Source organism: Anoplophora glabripennis, unplaced genomic scaffold (assembly GCF_000390285.2).
Source record: "Anoplophora glabripennis isolate ALB-LARVAE unplaced genomic scaffold, Agla_2.0 scaffold533, whole genome shotgun sequence".
NCBI classification, from domain to species: domain Eukaryota; kingdom Metazoa; phylum Arthropoda; class Insecta; order Coleoptera; family Cerambycidae; genus Anoplophora; species Anoplophora glabripennis.
In genome coordinates this window covers 45,493-64,790 of record NW_019416616.1, presented here as the reverse complement: position 1 = coordinate 64,790, position 19,298 = coordinate 45,493, and the positions used below count along the sequence as shown (strand labels likewise).

Below are 19,298 nucleotides of genomic sequence, written 5' to 3'. Positions count from 1 at the left end.
TATACGTAATTTTCTTACAACAGAAAAAGTTCTACTGAATTTGAATTGCTTAGACAAAGTTTTTAGGAAGTTTTTATTTTGTGTAATCATTTATTTGTGACATTTTCAATTATTTTTTTTATTTAATTGGATATTTTATTTAATTGGATATTAATAATGGTTCCATCACGTAACCTGTCAATTTAACAGAAGAACAATCTAGCAGCACTTTACAGTAGCACAAACACTATGGCACTTGGTTCTGTACCTTTATACATGTAAAAATGTATGTAAAATTCGCATAGATATTGATTGATAACATTTGCTGCACAAATTTTTTGCAAACAACGCACCGTTTACGTTTCTCTAAACACACATGAGCGAATTAGATAGTCACTAGTTGGATACTGTTGTACATTCAACTACATAAAATATGTTTAAGTATTTACACAGTGATTTGAAGTGGATACTTGTTTTATTGCGTTATTTTTTTAAATGTATTCTTAACATTTCAAATTATCTGCATTTGCAGCGATAAGGCTAATAGTCAAATATAAAATTTTTCAATATGCTCCACTTTGTAACATCGACTGTACGAATATTTTCCACACATCGGAGACATTCAAGTAAATATCCCAAGAACGTTTAATTGCATGGAATACGGGTGTCCCAAGGACGTCCATCGTCCTTAACGGACGTCCATTGTATATAATAATAACTATTAACGGACGTGTTAAAAAAGTCCTTAGGATGTCTCCAGGGACGGTAAAAAAGTTTAATTTAATATTTAGTTTACAATGTGAATCGTTAAATTTGTAACGTGCAGTCAATTTGACTCGACTTGCAAAATTCATTAGAAAAACATTAAATACGTGGGTTTCACGTAGCTCGCCCCAAAATCTGTAAAGTGTTTACAGCGGTGGTCATCGCGCAGCAGTGAAAGACGGAGTGGGAGTAGCGCATAATAGTACTTGAAATAAAACTACCAGATTATATTAGATTTTTTCGATATTTTGTACCTAAAATTGTTCACACTTATTTTTAAGTATTCTATACATGAACATTACATTATTTCATTTCCATATTTACCTAAAACAGTGCATTACTTTATGCATCACTGAGAATACCAATTTCATGTCCGTTTTATGTAGAAGTTTTACAGTTTACATCAAATTAATCAATATACATATTAACAGATGTTTGCTACAACTTTACGACTTTCCAAAGTAAGAATTTCCTTTATGTCATATATAAATAATACTATACTAATTACAGGACTGGGAATAATAATAGTGATTCTTCAGTCTACTCATAATCCGAANACATCGACTGTACGAATATTTTCCACACATCGGAGACATTCAAGTAAATATCCCAAGAACGTTTAATTGCATGGAAAACGGGTGTCTCAAGGACGTCCATCGTCCTTAAACGGACGTCCATTGTATATAATAATATCTATTAACGGACGTGTTAAAAAAGTCCTTAGGATGTCTCCAGGGACGGTAAAAAAGTTTAATTTAATATTTAGTTTACAATGTGAATCGTTAAATTTGTAACGTGCAGTCAATTTGACTCGACTTGCAAAATTCATTAGAAAAACATTAAATACGTGGGTTTCACGTAGCTCGCCCCAAAATCTGTAAAGTGTTTACAGCGGTGGTCATCGCGCAGCAGTGAAAGACGGAGTGGGAGTAGCGCATAATAGTACTTGAAATAAAACTACCAGATTATATTAGATTTTTTCGATATTTTGTACCTAAAATTGTTCACACTTATTTTTAAGTATTCTATACATGAACATTACATTATTTCATTTCCATATTTACCTAAAACAGTGCATTACTTTATGCATTACTGAGAATACCAATTTCATGTCCGTTTTATGTAGGAGTTTTACAGTTTACATCAAATTAATCAATATACATATTAACAGATGTTTGCTACAACTTTACGACTTTCCAAAGTAAGAATTTCCTTTATGTCATATATAAATAATACTATACTAATTACAGGACTGGGAATAATAATAGTGATTCTTCAGTCTACTCATAATCCGAAAAAAAACCACGTTTATTAATTTATGTGATCCTTATAATACCTTAGTAAAACAGTATTTAATTTATTTTTATTTATCATAATCATTGATTTCTTCAAGATATTGTCTGAGGTTATTTATTTATGGCATAGTTTTGGTTTATCGTTTCTTTATTTTTTGAGTATTTTGCCACCTGCGTAAAAATTTTAAAATTAGCGAGAGAAACCGTTGTAGCAAAAGGATCTGTCATAAAAAATTTCGCACCGCAAAAAAGCAGATAGATACAAAATACAAAAACACCGCTTAATATCGTCTTTTTTTTGACATTTCGTTTTAGTTGCTTTGACAGTTTAAACTTGTTTAAAATTTAAAGGAAAATTGAACCGTCAAAGCAATTAAAACCAGAAAAAAACAAATTTAAACTGTTAAAGCAACTAAAAAAAAAGTAAAAAAGTTCAAAAGAAGGAAACAAATAGATTTTCTANCCACACATCGGAGACATTCAAGTAAATATCCCAAGAACGTTTAATTGCATGGAATACGGGTGTCCCAAGGACGTCCATCGTCCTTAACGGACGTCCATTGTATATAATAATAACTATTAACGGACGTGTTAAAGAAGTCCTTAGGATGTCTCCAGGGGCGGTAAAAAAATGAATTAATTTAATATATAGTTTACAATGTGAATTGTTAAATTTGTAACGTGCAGTCAATTTGACTCGACTTGGAAAATTCATTGGTGCTCATGGTTACCATCGCGCAGCAGTGAAAGACGGAGTGGGAGTAGCGCATATTTACTGTGCAGTTTGGTCTCTGTAGTCCCTCAGTAACCAAATGATAGCTATTCACTGCTGTTTTTTCTTATTAAACGTAATTTGTTTACGTGTGGTGTAAAATTTTGTTACCTACGTATTGTTTCTTGTGTTTTTTAAAAAATTGTAAAAGTTTGAATTAAATTGTAAAGGCAGACCAACAGTACTTGCAATGCTATCTATTGAAAAATCATTGGGCGAGGAATATCAAACTTGAATAAAGAAGTCATTGAAAAGTGTATTTCCGACAAAACAAGAAGAATGGACTTTCACTATAAAAAAATAATGAGCACATTTTCCCTATATTTTAATAATACTTAAAATAAAACTACCGGATTATATTTGATTTTTTCGATACTTTATATCTAAATTTGTCCGCTCTCCCTGGTATGTAAGTCAAGAGCCGCCACTGGATCTCTTTCTGCTATATGAACAGTGTCTGTTAAAGAATGGGCCAGTTTTGACCACCAGATTTTACGATTTTGCTTGTTAAAATGCAGGTTTATTCAGTGGAATGTTATAAAAGTTTCGAACAAATGCTCCTTGAAATTGAATATATTAATTAATACTGTACAGGGTGATTCACTATATTTTGATCTCCTCCTTTAACTTTTTTTGTTTTTAGAGTTATAAAAAAATGTGGAATACAAAAGTTGCACGATTTTTTATGAAATGACAGTAGAAAAACAAATGAAGTCCAAACAAAATGGTCGCGGATGTTAACTTTGTTAATTTAAATGGATCGCCCTGTATATTTTTGTATATTTGGAACTTTCCCTGTCGAGCATAGCCATATAGAATTTGTTGGGTCCATCTCTTACAATAAGCGAGATACTATTGAAAAACGAAGGGTTAAAATGTGTTACACAGAAGTAGAAAATTGAAATATTATTAGGAATTAAAATAGAGTATCAAGAAGAAAGAACCTTATTCTATTTTAATTCCTATAATTCAATTTTCTTCTTCTGTTTAACTCACTTTAATTAATTTAATTAAGTAATAATGCAAACTCACTAATTAATAATTGAGATTTAGTTATAATGCATTTTGGACCATATCAATGTCCGATATGTCAAAATATATTACAACTGAATCTGTAAATCCTTACGTAATTAGAAAAAAAGCAGAAAATTACAAGATATCTTATTTTCTTAATAAAAAACCTTTTTTTTCTTTTCTAATAGTATCTCGCTTATTGTTAGAGATGGATACAACAAACACTATATGACTATGCGCGACAGGGAACGTGCTATCCATTCTATCTAAATATGTACAAATATACAGGGTGTTCCATTCAAATTAACAAAGTAAACATCCGCGGCTATTTTGTTTGGACTTAATTTATTTTTCTACTACAATTTTCGAAAACTTCATAAAAAATCGTGCATCTCTTGTATTTCACAATCTTTTATAACTCTAAAAGCAAAAAAGTTAATGGGGAGTCAAAATATAGTGAAACACTCTGACACGGGATATAATACTAGGTGTTTAGAAAGTTTTAACTATATAATAGCATTTTGCAATTTATATGCACTTAAATAATATGTACCGCGTTTTATTACCAGAAGTAATAGGTAGGCGAATACCAAAGTTTCATTTATAAATAATATTTTACTCAGAAGATTATTTGTACTTGTTACAAATGATTAATGGTTGCTATATTGTCCACCTAATTACTTTTCAATATTTTTCAAATCTACTTATAACAAAAAAAAAACATTAATAATTAATTTAAAGATAAAATAGTGAACTTTAATTTGAACATAAGTGAATATTTAAAAATAAGTACTCGGAAAAAAATAGTTTTCCGTTGAAAATATTCTAAATTTTTCTAATGAAATCTTCGCCTAAAATTGTTCACACTTATTTTTAAGTATTCTATACATGAACATTACATTATTTCATTTCCATATTTACCTAAAACAGTGCATTACTTTATGCATTACTGAGAATACCAATTTCATGTCCGTTTTATGTAGAAGTTTTACAGTTTACATCAAATTAATCAATATACATATTAACAGATGTTTGCTACAACTTTACGACTTTCCAAAGTAAGAATTTCCTTTATGTCATATATAAATAATACTGTACCAATTACAGGACTGGGAATAATAATAGTGATTCTTCAGTCTGTCACTATTCATAATCACAAAAAAAATCACGTTTATTAATTTATGTGATCCTTATAATACCTTAGTCAAACAGTATTTAATTTATTTGTATTTATCATAATCATTGATTTCCGATAAAATGTGACAGCATCATATTTCCATTGCATTGCATTTCCAAGCAATTAAAACCAGAAAAAAACAAATTTAAACTGTTAAAGCAATTAAAAAAAAGTAAAAAAGTTCAAAAGAAGGAAACAAATAGATTTTCTATTTTGTATTTGTCTGCTTTTTTTGTGTGAGATTTTTTGGTTAGGTAAAACTATTTTCATTAAAATAACCCCTTGACTGAGCCTTTTGGCGAAAGGGATTTTATTAATTTTAACTTTTTCGCAGGTGGCAAGATAACAAAAGATTAAAACATCTGCCAAAGTCAAGAACATATCCTTAAAAGTAGGTGTTACTTTGTATTAATTGCGCCTATATGTCCTCAAGTAATAGACTGAAAGTAGAATTTTTTAGGTGACAATATTTTAGGCCCTTATTTTCATAAGTATACTTTTTAATTCTACACTAAATATGTCTTTGTTTTAAATGGCTCAGCCGCCTTGTTTTCGAAAAAAAAAAATGCAAATTTGGTACCGACTAGACTAGATATTATTGCTCTAAGTTTTATTTTTGTTGAAGTAGATGTGTATTTCGTTTTCTAGTTCTTGCAATTATTTTATTAGGTTTTATTGTTCTTCAATCTATAAGGGTAAAATCTATCGAAACAAAAATTAGGAGAATATTACTTAGCGGACATATTTTTATGCTTTTTTTTAAATGCTTTATTAAATTTTGACAATGCTACATTTTTTCTATGAAATTAAGGAGTATCTACTAAATAAATCATATATGAGGATTACAATATCAGAAATTTGCATATAACATACTTAAGAACTTATTAAACCAAACCAAATCGATACGTCGATTATTTTCGGAGAAATAGACAAAAAGTTTTAAAAAAATGTGCTTTTGCGCCGTTTATCTTAAATACTAAAGACGATAAATTATAATTCATGGAAAAACTTATTTATCTCTTATTTTTTGGGTTTTCTGTTTCCTCTAGGATATTTTTAACCAAGATCGTGTAGAAAAATTTTGGTTTAATTAAAATTTTAAACTGTATTGGATACTTCTACATATATCTGATCAAACATACTGCAACGCACAACGACAATTTCTATAAGGAAATATTTTAAACTAAAAACTTCATTTAGACATATTTCCTTTCCATAGTTTTGTATTGTATTGTATTGATTTAAATAATTAAATATAAAAAGGCAAAACAATTATTATAATTAACGTAAAGCCAGTTTAAAAGAAACTTACTTGAAAATATCTACGGAAACTATACCAACTAGTTCATTATAGTCACGCAAGAACTGATATCACTATATCACCACTAAGTTTGTCACTGGCGATCTCTATTTGATAACTTCCATTTACAGACCGCGAGCTTCGAGCTTCCTCAGCTTAGTTCTATCTCACCTGCCCGCCGTTTGATTATATGTGTGTTTACCTGATCGCGACATACTCCCGATTGTCGGTTGTTTGCGTCATCGATTGTCATGGACTGCGGATTGTTGTGCATGCTTTAGTTTGAAGAAATGCCTCCGGCACACTCTGATTTCATGAGGATAACCAGCATTTTTGTACTTAATTAAAATACCTTCATGTCCATGTCCATATTATATAAAAATATGTATTCTTTCAAGACATTTAGTAATTTAGAGGCAACATTTGAATTAATTCGATGATTTATTTTTGAAGCAATTCATTCTAGAGGAAACAGAATAGTAGCTAATAGATAATATTTGGAAAACACGTTTACAATAAAAAAAAATAATAAAATGTGGAATCCTTAATGAATTTCTAGGAGAAAGTTATAAGTGCTCAAATACCTCTAGTGTCAACAACAATTTAAAGTTTTTCTTTTCGTTATCTGCATTGTACATTTAAAATAAGCAATAGCTTCTGGACATTTTTGTTAAACCGATTAGAGAAGTATATCTTCCCAAGAAAATGAAATGAGGTAACATAAAGTTAAATTTATATCTTTATAACAGCAAAGGACTCTGTAAAAGTGTTAAGTATATTAAATTTTTTCAGCTACTAATAGAGAAATTATAAGAAAAAATCATCTTCTGGAAAACAAGTTTTTTATAAAAACTTTTATATGAAATTGAGTCAGGATCACAGTCTTTAATTAACTACTCAAATCGCCTTCTACTTAAAAAATTTATGCTACTAAAATGTTTCAATATGTAGGATGTATTTAATTGGAAGAGAACAAACTACCACAAAGCCTTGAGGCTAAAATATGATAATTAGGCTAAATATGCTTTAATCTAAAGTTGCTTCATTTACAAGTTTTAGGGTATTTAAAATGAAATAAAAGAAAAATATTTCAAATTATACGTAATTTTCTTACAACAGAAAAAGTTCTACTGAATTTGAATTGCTTAGACAAAGTTTTTAGGAAGTTTTTATTTTGTGTAATCATTTATTTGTGACATTTTCAATTATTTTTTTTATTTAATTGGATATTTTATTTAATTGGATATTAATAATGGTTCCACCACGTAACCTGTCAATTTAACAGAAGAACAATCTAGCAGCACTTTACAGTAGCACAAACACTATGGCACTTGGTTCTGTACCTTTATACATGTAAAAATGTATGTAAAATTCGCATAGATATTGATTGATAACATTTGCTGCACAAATTTTTTGCAAACAACGCACCGTTTACGTTTCTCTAAACACACATGAGCGAATTAGATAGTCACTAGTTGGATACTGTTGTACATTCAACTACATAAAATATGTTTAAGTATTTACACAGTGATTTGAAGTGGATACTTGTTTTATTGCGTTATTTTTTTAAATGTATTCTTAACATTTCAAATTATCTGCATTTGCAGCGATAAGGCTAATAGTCCAGGCGGTATCTGTTTTGGGTTGGGTAAAACGCATATGATCGGAGATTTTTGCTTTAACGGCTTCAAAACAACATCAGAAATCATAATATTTCTATGCAAATAAAAAAAACGCGGGCTTAATTGTTATTGCAAAAAAGTATAAAAAAATAGCAAAAAAATTCATATTTTTCTTGGATTTCTCGTCGACAACTTAGCAACTATTCATTTTAGACAAAAATGGAAGAGGAAAAAAAGTTTTGTAATTAAATTTTGATCAAGATAGAGTTAGTTGCAATTCGAAAAAATAATTATTGTTATTGCAAAAATCGGAAAAATCATTTAAAAAATTGCAAAAAATGCTAGTTTATTTGTCAATTTTTTTCAGACACTTGAATAATACCTAGGATCTTCATACTTTTCCCAATTAAACTTCTTAGTGCATAGAATCATCACACCAAATTTCATCCAATTCGGTTCGATAGTTTTTACATAATAATTGTTTAAATTTTTTATTTTTTTTTAATTAAAAAATTTTCAAAATCAAATTTCTAAAAATCTAAAGCCTTTGAATACTTGAAAATTTCACCACAAAAAGAAGAGCTCTCAAGCTTTAAAATGGTTTTTGAAAAATTCAAATCGGACGCTTAGGTGAGCCGTGGTGATTGTTTAAACATTTTTGCAATTGCAAGTCCAATAATTAATAATAGAAGGTAGTTGAACATATGATAATTGAATTTTTTAAGTTGCGAGATAGCGATTTAAAAAAAGAATCATCGAAATTGGTCCATTAGAAGCTGAAATAATTGAAATTTTTCCGAACGTCGCAGTTTTGAACTCTAGAATTCAGATCGGAGTAGCTATGTGTTTGCTCCCCCAAACACTGATATCTCATGGATTTCACACCGTCTTGAATATCTTTGAGTGACATTTTAAATGGGACGCCCGTGATTGCAAATTTTGAAAATTTGTATCTGGAAAGTACTCGGAATGACAAACCTATTAATTCAAAAAACAGCCCTTATACCCTTATAGTTTTGCTGTAAATTAGGGTTAACTTTAATTCCGAAAATAATGGGCGGATCATAATTTTTTTTTAATACTCGTCTTTCCGAGTACTTTCAAACCATATTTTAAAATTAAAAAAATTGGAAAAAACATTAAATTATTGTAATTGTTTATAAGCGTTTTGTGAAAATGTTTAAACAATCACCACGGCTCACCTAATCGTCCGATTTGAATTTTTCAAAAAGCATTTTAAAGCTTGAGAGCTCTTCTTTTTGTGGTGAAATTTTCAAGTATTCAAAGGCTTTAGATTTTTAGAAATTTGATTTTGAAAATTTTTTAATTTAAAAAAAAATAAAAAAATTAAACAATTATTATGTAAAAACTATCGAACCGAATTGGATGAAATTTGGTGTGATGATTCTATGCACTAAGAAGTTTAATTGGGAAAAGTATGAAGATCCTAGGTATTATTCAAGTGTCTGAAAAAAATTGACAAATAAACTAGCATTTTTTGCAATTTTTTAAATGATTTTTCCGATTTTTGCAATAACAATAATTATTTTTTCGAATTGAAACTAACTCTATCTTGTTCAAAATTTAATTACAAAACTTTTTTTCCTCTTCCATTTTTGTCTAAAATGAATAGTTGCTAAGTTGTCGACGAGAAATCCAAGAAAAAAATGAATTTTTTTGCTATTTTTTAAACTTTTTTGCAATAACAATTAAGCCCACGTTTTTTTTATTTGCATAGAAAAATTATCATTTCTTATGTTGTTTAGAAGCCGTTAAAGCAAAAATCTCCGATCATATGCGTTTTACCCAGTTCTACCCTTTTTAAAACAGATACCGCCTGGACTATAAACAGTTTTTTATGTCGGATTTATCCCGAAAATTATTATCACCTCTCAAAATCGGAAAATAAAATATTTTGTTATCTGCTTGTGTAACTTTTCGTAAACGCAGACCTTTCAGTATCGGTGTAAGTGATTTCATAAAGTGGTCGTATCCTGTATTTACTAAAATGCTACGTAATGTATTGTATAGCAGGTTACCTATAAGATAAATTTTTATATACAGTTATGTGACAGACTCTAGGACTAACACAAGTGGCATTCGTACGAATTTCAACGTTGTACAAGCAAAGAAAAATGGAAATTCCTGAAAATAACTGCATGGAAACTGTAAGTAACAAGTATATATTATTTTTCCAAATATTCATTTCAGAATACTTCACTTTCGGAATTAAATTCTGTATTTAATATTAGTAATACTTAAGAGAATAACAATTTATATGAAAAATTAAAAAATACGACATAGTAAAAGAAAGAATTTTTAGTTGATTCCAAAATAACTAGAATAATTTGTATATTATCATCGGTGGAGTACGTTAATTTTCATCAGCTCAAATATTTGACATTCCATTGGACAATTTTAACATTACAATGCGGTAGAATAAAAGATATGGTCAGGAAACATCAAATTAAACTTGCTAGCTCTGACCAAAATTCTACAAGGCAATGCACTGTTATTATTTCGAAACATGTTTGTATGACACAAAAAGGGTAAAGAACTTTTACAATTTTTTTTTTAATATTACCAGTATTTACGCCACTATTTATTTATTTAATAATTAATTATATTCATATCATATTTGTAAAATCGGAAAAAAAGGGTTCAAATAGCCGATAATGGAAAAATATTAAAACCAGATATTAAAGAACCATTGGTATTCCACAGGGCAGCATTACCGGACCGGTTTTATTCATAATCTATTTGATTGATATAAGCAGTATGGTTTGAACAAATTTTTATATAGCATTGGTTTTTAAAATATGGTTTATTATTAAATGATTTAGAACACTACAAAGCAGTTAAAATACAATACTAAATACTGAATATAGTAACAAATAATGAATTTTTAGGTGTTTACATTAGTGAACATTTGTTTTGATCATCCCATATTTATAAAATTTATGTAAGAAGTTGAATAAAATATGTTACAGCTTTAGAGTTGTTAGTGAATATTTAAACGAAAGTTCATTGCGCATTATATTATATTTCTACAATTTTGAAGCAAGCATGAGATTTGAAATAATTTTCTAGGGGCTAGTAATATTCAAAAAATATTTATTTTACAAAAAAGAGTGCTGCAAATTATACATGAATTGAATTTTAATGATATCTGTAGAGATATGTTTTAACAAAAAAGAATTTTGACAATGTTTGCAGATTGTTTATGAATGTCTTTTATTTGTAGCAAAAAATTAAAATAAATTTAGGTTATTTGGTACAATGGGTCATGTATGTGAAGCCCATATAGTATATATAACTTATCCAGTACATCAATTGACAGTGACAGAAAAGAATCCACATTTATGTGTATTAAATTATTTAATAAATTGTCAGATTGTATTAAAAAGATAAAAATATAATTTTTTTTGTTTGACGTTATTTCATTTTCAGTATCTACTTTTTCTGAAATTTAATATTACTAACATTAACTTGATTTATTTATATTTAATTTAATTTATTAGTTATATTTGTAACCAGTTTTATATATATATATATATATAATAATTTATATTCTATAAAACTGTTGCAATGTTGCAAAAATCATTCGCGATGATGAATTGATGAAAGAAACCATAAAAGAAAATTCATAATTAATTAATTAATAATGTTAGGGGTGTTTAGTTTTATGGTGTCTGTACCAAACTTTGTTATTTGATGTAGAATACTCTGTAAGTTATTGGCTGACGTTATTTGTACAAACAAATACTAAGCTACAAAGCTTAGTTTTCATTTTTTAGGTATTATTTATTTTGTATTTTGCGATTTGTAAAAAAATTTAAAACTTAATTAAACAAACTTAAAGATTTTTTTTTTTGAAAATAGATTTTTCTAACCAAAAATCTGTCACTGAAAAAAAAAACAGACAAACAAGATACAAAAATCACATCTTTGTGCCGCAAAAAAATAAATTGTCAAAAATAATTAAAGATGAAAAGTCAAAGTTCAGAAGACGAGAACAGATTGATTTTCGAAATGCAAACAACTTTTTTAAGTGTGCGATATACAGGAATGTATTTTTTGTACCTATTGTATTTGTTGTGGCTAGGTCGCAAAAGTATAAAATTTCTTAATTTAAGAATTGAATTTTGAGATGTGGTAAGACCTATAATAATAATGTACAGAGTGTTTCGTTCCAACGTAAGACACCTTCGATTAAATGAGTTAAATGTAATTTTTCCAATAGATTTTGTGTCATAAATATTTAAATAAACGTGAAGTAAACCGTGTTCTCAAATTGCAGGTAATTACGACAGTTTTTTTAGCAGATAGCTTCTGTTAAATATAATAAGTTTTGCCAATAAAAGCGTACATTATGTCTAGTCACGAGTCTACTATAATCGTGAAAACAAACTGTGAAATAAAATCTAAAAATTACGTATAATTATTAAAAATAAATCATCTGTAACAATTTCGAACGTGAATATTTAAGCATACCTTGAATCTTCTAATTGTTTAGTAGGTAGTGAAATTATGATATTTTCTATAAATAGAAAAAATCTCTGATGGAATATTGAGAAGTGAAGTATTAGAATCAAATATATCGCATATTTAATAGTTTAATATAACTTATCTCTTTCTAGTATCATAATTTTCTATTTCTGTATGGAATTTAACATGAAGGTAATATTTGTAGTACGCCACGAACTTACTGAAATTATTATTCAATCAAGTTGCACATGTTTGAAGGACGGATAAGTGGAAATACATAAATTTCCATTAACCATATTATAGCTAATTTAGTATATTTGTTTTATAAGATCTTGTAGGTGGAAAGAAATTTGATACGCAGGACGTTTCGGTTGGAACTCCTCAGCCCGATATCTCATCGAAAATCAGGAGATATAATTAAATTCTTGAAGTGAAGACATTCTAGCACGCACATAAATAATTTAAATCTACAACAAAATACATTACTCTTCATAGACCCTTCAATAGATGAAGATGCAATCCAAAGAAATTTTCGGTGACAGAAAAGTGGTTCACTTGAAAAACTTATTTTTCCCAGACATTTTAGCCTGAATTTTTTAAGAAAAAGTTATTAAAATCCCATTTGCACTTAGGATTAAAGTCATCTACAGGTGTTAGAAGTTTGACTGGCTTAATTTTAACGATAAAATCCGTTAAAATAAAAAAAAACCTTATATGACATGGATCCTAAACTCAACCATTTCCGAGAAAAATATTATCAAAATCTCCAACTTGATGTACAAAAGTTCGATTAATTAAGGAATATTGACATAACTGAACTTTTTTATACTTAATTCTAAAAAACAATTAGCGTAGTAATAAATATAATATTCAATAAAATTCATATCGAGCAATGTGGCAACGGCGCAGCGGTTTATTAACACGCGGTACTAAGGTGTCCAGCAACCGCCAATACGCAATTCAGTTGGTATCTGGATTAGACCGTGTCGGAGTGTTTTTGTGTACCACTGTTTCCTTTTCTCGAGGTGTTTTCCAGCGAGTGTGCGAAAATTGGATTCGAAGGTGTCGTGGGAGCATCGAAAAAATTATTTTTAATGCGTTTGATTACTTGGACGATCTGGATCTTTGGGTACTTTAATTACATATTTTTCAAATTCAAAATTTGATTAAAAGTTAAGTTCCATAATTACTAAAATTCGAGCTAAAATTTAAGCACAACGCTATCTTCATACTACAAAATTCCATTTTATTTTATCTATTTATTTAAAAACTGGAAAATAATTGTCCTGAAATTTACTAAACCTTTCACAATCATAGTTTTTTACATTTTTTCCGTAGGACCAGTCTGCCGCGTGCATACGTGGTGTGCATAAGCAGTTTAAGCGCTGTTGCCACATTGTGGTGAAACTCCCCAATATTAATACGCGCTGTATTTATGATTACTCTATCTCATGCTGAAGTAATGACAGTCAAACTGCTTACACCCTGTATATATTGTTTTTACATAATTTATATGTATTTTTTGGTTTCGATATCAGATTGAAGAAATTTATATGAGACACCCTGTAGATGTTTTTTTAGAAGATGTTTGATTTTGCAACGAAGCATACAGAAAAAATGGTACATGTTATATAAAAAAACAATTTTTAAGGATATCGGTAAATGTTTGAAGGTTATCAGAAATACCTATAGCGTGTCTGAATAGATATGGTGACTGACACCAACTCCATTGCATGTTAAGATATTTCATGAGAACTCCTCGTTTAGTCCGTTCAATTGTATAATATTAATAACGACTATACTGCTACTGCTATTTATCTTTTTTATATTTTCTTTCAAAAAAGTGTTCTATTTACTTAGAGGAGTTTAAAATAGAAAAATGGTGTACGAAGTTAATTTAATAAAATATATACAGTTTTTATAGAAAGAATGTACTTCTCTAACATTTATAATGAATTGTCAAATTTGGCATCTGTAGGTAAACTGACATGTCTAATTTGCAAACACAATTTTTAAACGTATTTTTTTTCTAAATTGTACAAATTTCTGTAGGTGTAGGTACCTATAACAGTAAAAGTATGGGGTGCTAGACGTTATGGGCAAGAAATTTAAGGAACAATTCTATCGAAGAATGTACTATACCACGAAAAAAAATGGTATAGATTGCTGAGAGACTCTAAAACTCAATATTAACGTAGTTAAATCTCAAAGATTTTTAACGCTTACTCTATAATCACAATTTCTCTTGTCAAATCCTACTTCAAAATTTTAGCTGTTATGAAATTATTATTATCGACTTCGAACAAATTCTTTTCATAAGATTTTGCAAAAATTTTTAATATATCTTTTAGCATTTACAAAAAAGGTTGTAAAAGAAAAAAGTTAACATAAGTATCTATTCAATAAGGATTATCTATCAGTAATAAGTAAAGTTGGGGAAAGTTATCTGGAATAGACCATAATTTTTTGAATCACATGCTGCATTAAATGTTTGACCATGACGGTGCAGTAATCAATTAAATTACATTTTAGCATCAATTGGCCCGATTGACCGTAACCTAGAATATACCCGATATTGATATTTCGAAGGCTGTTAATGAATGAATCTAATGGGTAATTTATAATAGCTGTTTTACATTGAGAATTTATTCATGAATTAATTCATTCATGAAGTATAGCCCGCGGCAAGCCAGAAACGTACTTTTTTGAAAAATTTAAAAATATTAATTGTTTTTCGAGATTTGATTTTTTGAAAAAAAGGCGCTCTCGAAAATTGGCTTGATCTTCTGAGCTTGTGACCCTACACTAACGATTACAGCTTATTTTCTTCGTAAAAAGTTATATTACCATGCTATTAAATAATTTTTACGATTTTATTAACTTTAAGGATCAAAAAATTACTGAAAGAATTGCACTTTTTTGGGCACGTTTTTTTTTCAAACTATGTATTTCGAATTTTATTTTATGAAAATGACTTTAAATGAACAAAGTTTCTGAAAGTTTTTCACCAATTTAAAAAAATAGATATGTTTTTTATGACCTTCTGGAGCCGAGATAACTTTTTACTTTTAAAAAAATCTAGAGGACGCAATTAACATATTACAGCGATGCGCTTGATGGAGATTAATATTATTACTTATATTTTCAAGAAAAAAATAATAGGATGTTTCATTGATTTTCAGTATTAGTAATTAAATACCTAATAAAGTGAAGCATGCAAGCTCGGAGTGCGTCAGCGGATAAATATTGGAGGAGTCTATCTTTAATAATAAGATAGTTTTATTCATGGGACCCATTATTCTAAATATTCATTTCTTGCTTATTACTAGAGATAATCCCATCAAATCTGCCACTGTTTTAGTGAGAAAATATTCTACCAAATAAATACACTATATCTGAAAGAAATAGTGATCTGGAAACAATACAGCCTTTCATAAGATTGGTCATGTCTAGTTTTACATTTTAAACATTCCAGACAAAAGTACAATTGTTAGCTATGTAGCTTACAAAGAACCTTTTTATAATTATTTTATCATTCCTTTCGAGTAATTTTGTACAAAAAATTACTACGCCAATGTCTCTTAGCACGTTTAAAGTAGTGTTTGAAAAGGAAAAGGACCGTACAAGCTAATATTTGTCGAATTTTTAGCGTATTGTATTCATAATTACTCAAAGGCGTCACGTTAAAATTAGCACAAAGCAATTTAATCTCTGGCAACACGTTAACACTTAAAAGTTAATTATTTTTGTAAATAAATATAATATGCCAACGAGGACCTGTATAAGCTTGAACTAGTTTCTTTCTTAAGTATATTTAATAATAGCTATTTTAAAAGTTATTGTAAATAATTGTTTGCGTTTCTTGGCTACCGTTTATGGGGTAAAAAATAATTTTTATTTCCGAAAAAATGAATATGTTTTGCAGAAATATGACGTAAATTGTTAAATTGTTAGTCGGAATTTCTTAATTTTCTATGATGGCCTATAACCCTTTGGTTTGGCAGCACATTTGGTTTTTATAAAAGAGATTTCTACATAGTTTTTGCATATAATTCGTACAATTCCAAATGCGAAAGGATATTTTTTTATGGAATACCCGATATATTTTTCAATTTTTGAAATCTGCCAGGGAACAAACGCCAAAATTATTTTTTTTTTATTATTCAACTGGTTTTTGACACAACTGTGTGGTGTACGTATTGACGTGTCGATGGAAAAAAACGCACGATGTACTGAGTTTTGTCAAGAAATAGTTGATTTGCAAAACAATAACTTTATGATTTATGTTGATATATTGAAAAAAGAACTATTGCATAAATTGGAAGTTACACAAAAATATCGTGTACGCTACTGGTTTCTATGTAAAAGACTGTGAATAAACATGTTTATAATAATAAAAAAACACAAAACAGTTATAGAGCATATCCAACTAAAGTGCAAGGAATTATCATGCAACGTTAAGGAAATATATGAAAAACAATTGAATCGTGCATTTGAGAGGAATAAAAGAAACCTTTTTTTAATACAACATCCTTATATATGTTGCCTGGAATTGTATATATTCCTTGTTGAGAACAGGATGAAGATACATAACTTCTTGTCGAAAACCCATTCAGTAGGAGCAATTGGGAAAAAATTAAAGTCCTTTTTAATTCAGCATTTAATTATTTCGGCTATTATTTTCAGGGAAGAAGAAACATGGAATTGAAATTGCTTCACAAAGTATTAATAAACAACATTATAATTTTTCAAATATAAAAAAACAGTACATTATAAAAAAATATATAAAGCCATTGTTGTTGTTAAGAACAAACAGTTTGCCTGATTTACTGATTTTTTATATTTATTAAATTATAAAGTTATTTATTAATAGTTTGTAAAACAATTTCTTTTTCTGAAGATGGCATAACAGCCGAAACTAGTTGGAAAGTAAATTTAAAAAAAATAAATTAATTAAATTAGGAAGGACGCTAATTTTATTAAAATTACCCCTGAAGATACATATTACAAAACACTTTTTACGATATCGTATTCTCTTTTAGCAAAGAATTTATAGATTTATAGATTTATTTTTTTATTTAGTAAATTTAACAGCAGAAAACAAATCCAGGCACTGGTTCCAACGGAATATTGACTATGTATAGAACCAGTAAACCAAAGTATTGTGCAAAGTATTAAAGTAAATAAATGACGTACATTGTAATAGGAAAAAGAGAGCAATCCCGAAAAACAACAAATATACAGGGTGTTCCGCTTAAATTAAACAAAGGTTTGGTTTATTCCCCTAAATGTAGTATTCAATTGTTTTTTATATATTTCTTTAAAACTATAGAACATTTTTTTTAAGTTTGGTCTTACCATTTTTTCTAAATAGAAACCTAAAAGGATAAGAGGGCAGAATGTTATATGAATACCCTTGTAGGCAACTCTATGACGAATACAGAAATTATTTATATAGGAATATTTCACTCCATGGTCATTGCTTGATAGATAGAACATATTATATAAATAATAATATAACAAAAAATATTCTTTATTTTTGGCCGATTTCAAAAATTTTTTGATGAAACATGGTGATAAGACATTTTAAGGGCTGCTGAACGAGAATACGTAATCTGTTTTTTGGAAAAAAAAATCGCTAATACCAATTAGCTGTTTTGACCTAAAAGAAAAACGCGTCCTAGTTGGCCGTGCATTGCTTTCATAAAAACAGCAGTATTACAGTTAGATAGAGCTTTTTATCCTACATTCTAAAAAAAAAAAATTGAAATCGGCCAAAAAATAAAGAAGCTACAGGCTTATGTCACTTTTAAGCGCGACACCCTGTATATAAATAATAATATAACAAAAAATATAGACGTAAGTATATAAAACATTTAAATTATTCGAACATCAAATTACTACTAGAGTTAGATGCAAAAAAATTTTCAATAATATGATACATTTAATATTTGCTACCTACTTAGCTGCTGTAGAAATATGAATAATCAATAATAATTTAAGCAGCTTTCATGAACAAAATCCAGACTTACCGTCGGGGAATCGAGTTACTTTTATACGAGGAGGTTTCATTGCAATGCACTCAATTCCAAAGTCACCAGGTGCTAATCCTGGACAGTATCACTGAGATTTTTATTACTTGTCGCCTAATAAGAGCGCACAACATTTCTGTGCTACGAGACTAAATTCTGCGCCATCCTACACCCTAGTTTGTCCTTTCCCGGTAGACAATTAATAAAATGCCAGTTTATAACTTGATTATCCAGTAGGAAATTCATATTTACATGTAGCAGTTTCATGTGTGATAACACATAAAGCCTATTTATGCATAGTTGTCTAAAATGTATACTCCTATTTAAGTATACTCTTTTTTTTAAAACAAATCCCGTAGTTCCTCTTTAAATTATTGGAAATTCCTAGTAAATCCAGTCATATTCTTCTGAAACCCAGTATATCCTTGTAATTCTTTAGAAAATTTCCCTACATTCCAGTAATTTTTTTCATACATCATTTACATATTTTTATTTACAATTTTTCTAAAATTTATTCAATGTTTTATGATTAGTCTGCCAAGCCGTAACAAAAATTCAAAAATAAAAAGAGTTCTAAAAGAATAGACTGCAAATCCGCACAATAAAGGGCGAAGGGCTTCCTTAGGGTGCATTTTAGGACCTATATCTACGAGAATATCTTTCTTATTTTTCAATATAGAATCTACGATGGGCAATTGATTTATTGACTTGCTTACATTGGATGCTAAAAGCACCTTCATCTTGCAAAAAACCCAATTATTAATAAAATAAAATTAAAAAATAAACTTTGGCGTAAATATAAATCCACAAATAACATTGATGATTACAGCAGATTTAGAGAATTAAGAACTGAA

At 28.6% G+C, this 19,298-nt stretch overlaps 1 protein-coding gene across 3 annotated transcripts in view; it reads right to left on the bottom strand.

Moving 5' to 3' along the window:
• Positions 1–18,577, bottom strand: part of LOC108911030 (sodium/hydrogen exchanger 9B1) — a 73,148-nt gene extending 54,571 nt beyond the window's left edge. Inside the window, exon 1 of one of the 3 annotated variants that reach the window (XM_018715852.1) lies at positions 18,445–18,577. In XM_018715852.1, coding sequence (XP_018571368.1) covers positions 18,445–18,484 — 40 coding nt within the window. In that variant the 5' untranslated portion in view covers positions 18,485–18,577. Of the gene's footprint in view, positions 1–174; positions 195–6,314; positions 6,657–18,444 lie in introns of those variants that run through there. The other 2 variants (XM_018715853.2, XM_023455093.1) reach the window with 2 other exon arrangements.
• Positions 18,578–19,298: the final 721 nt, after the last annotated feature.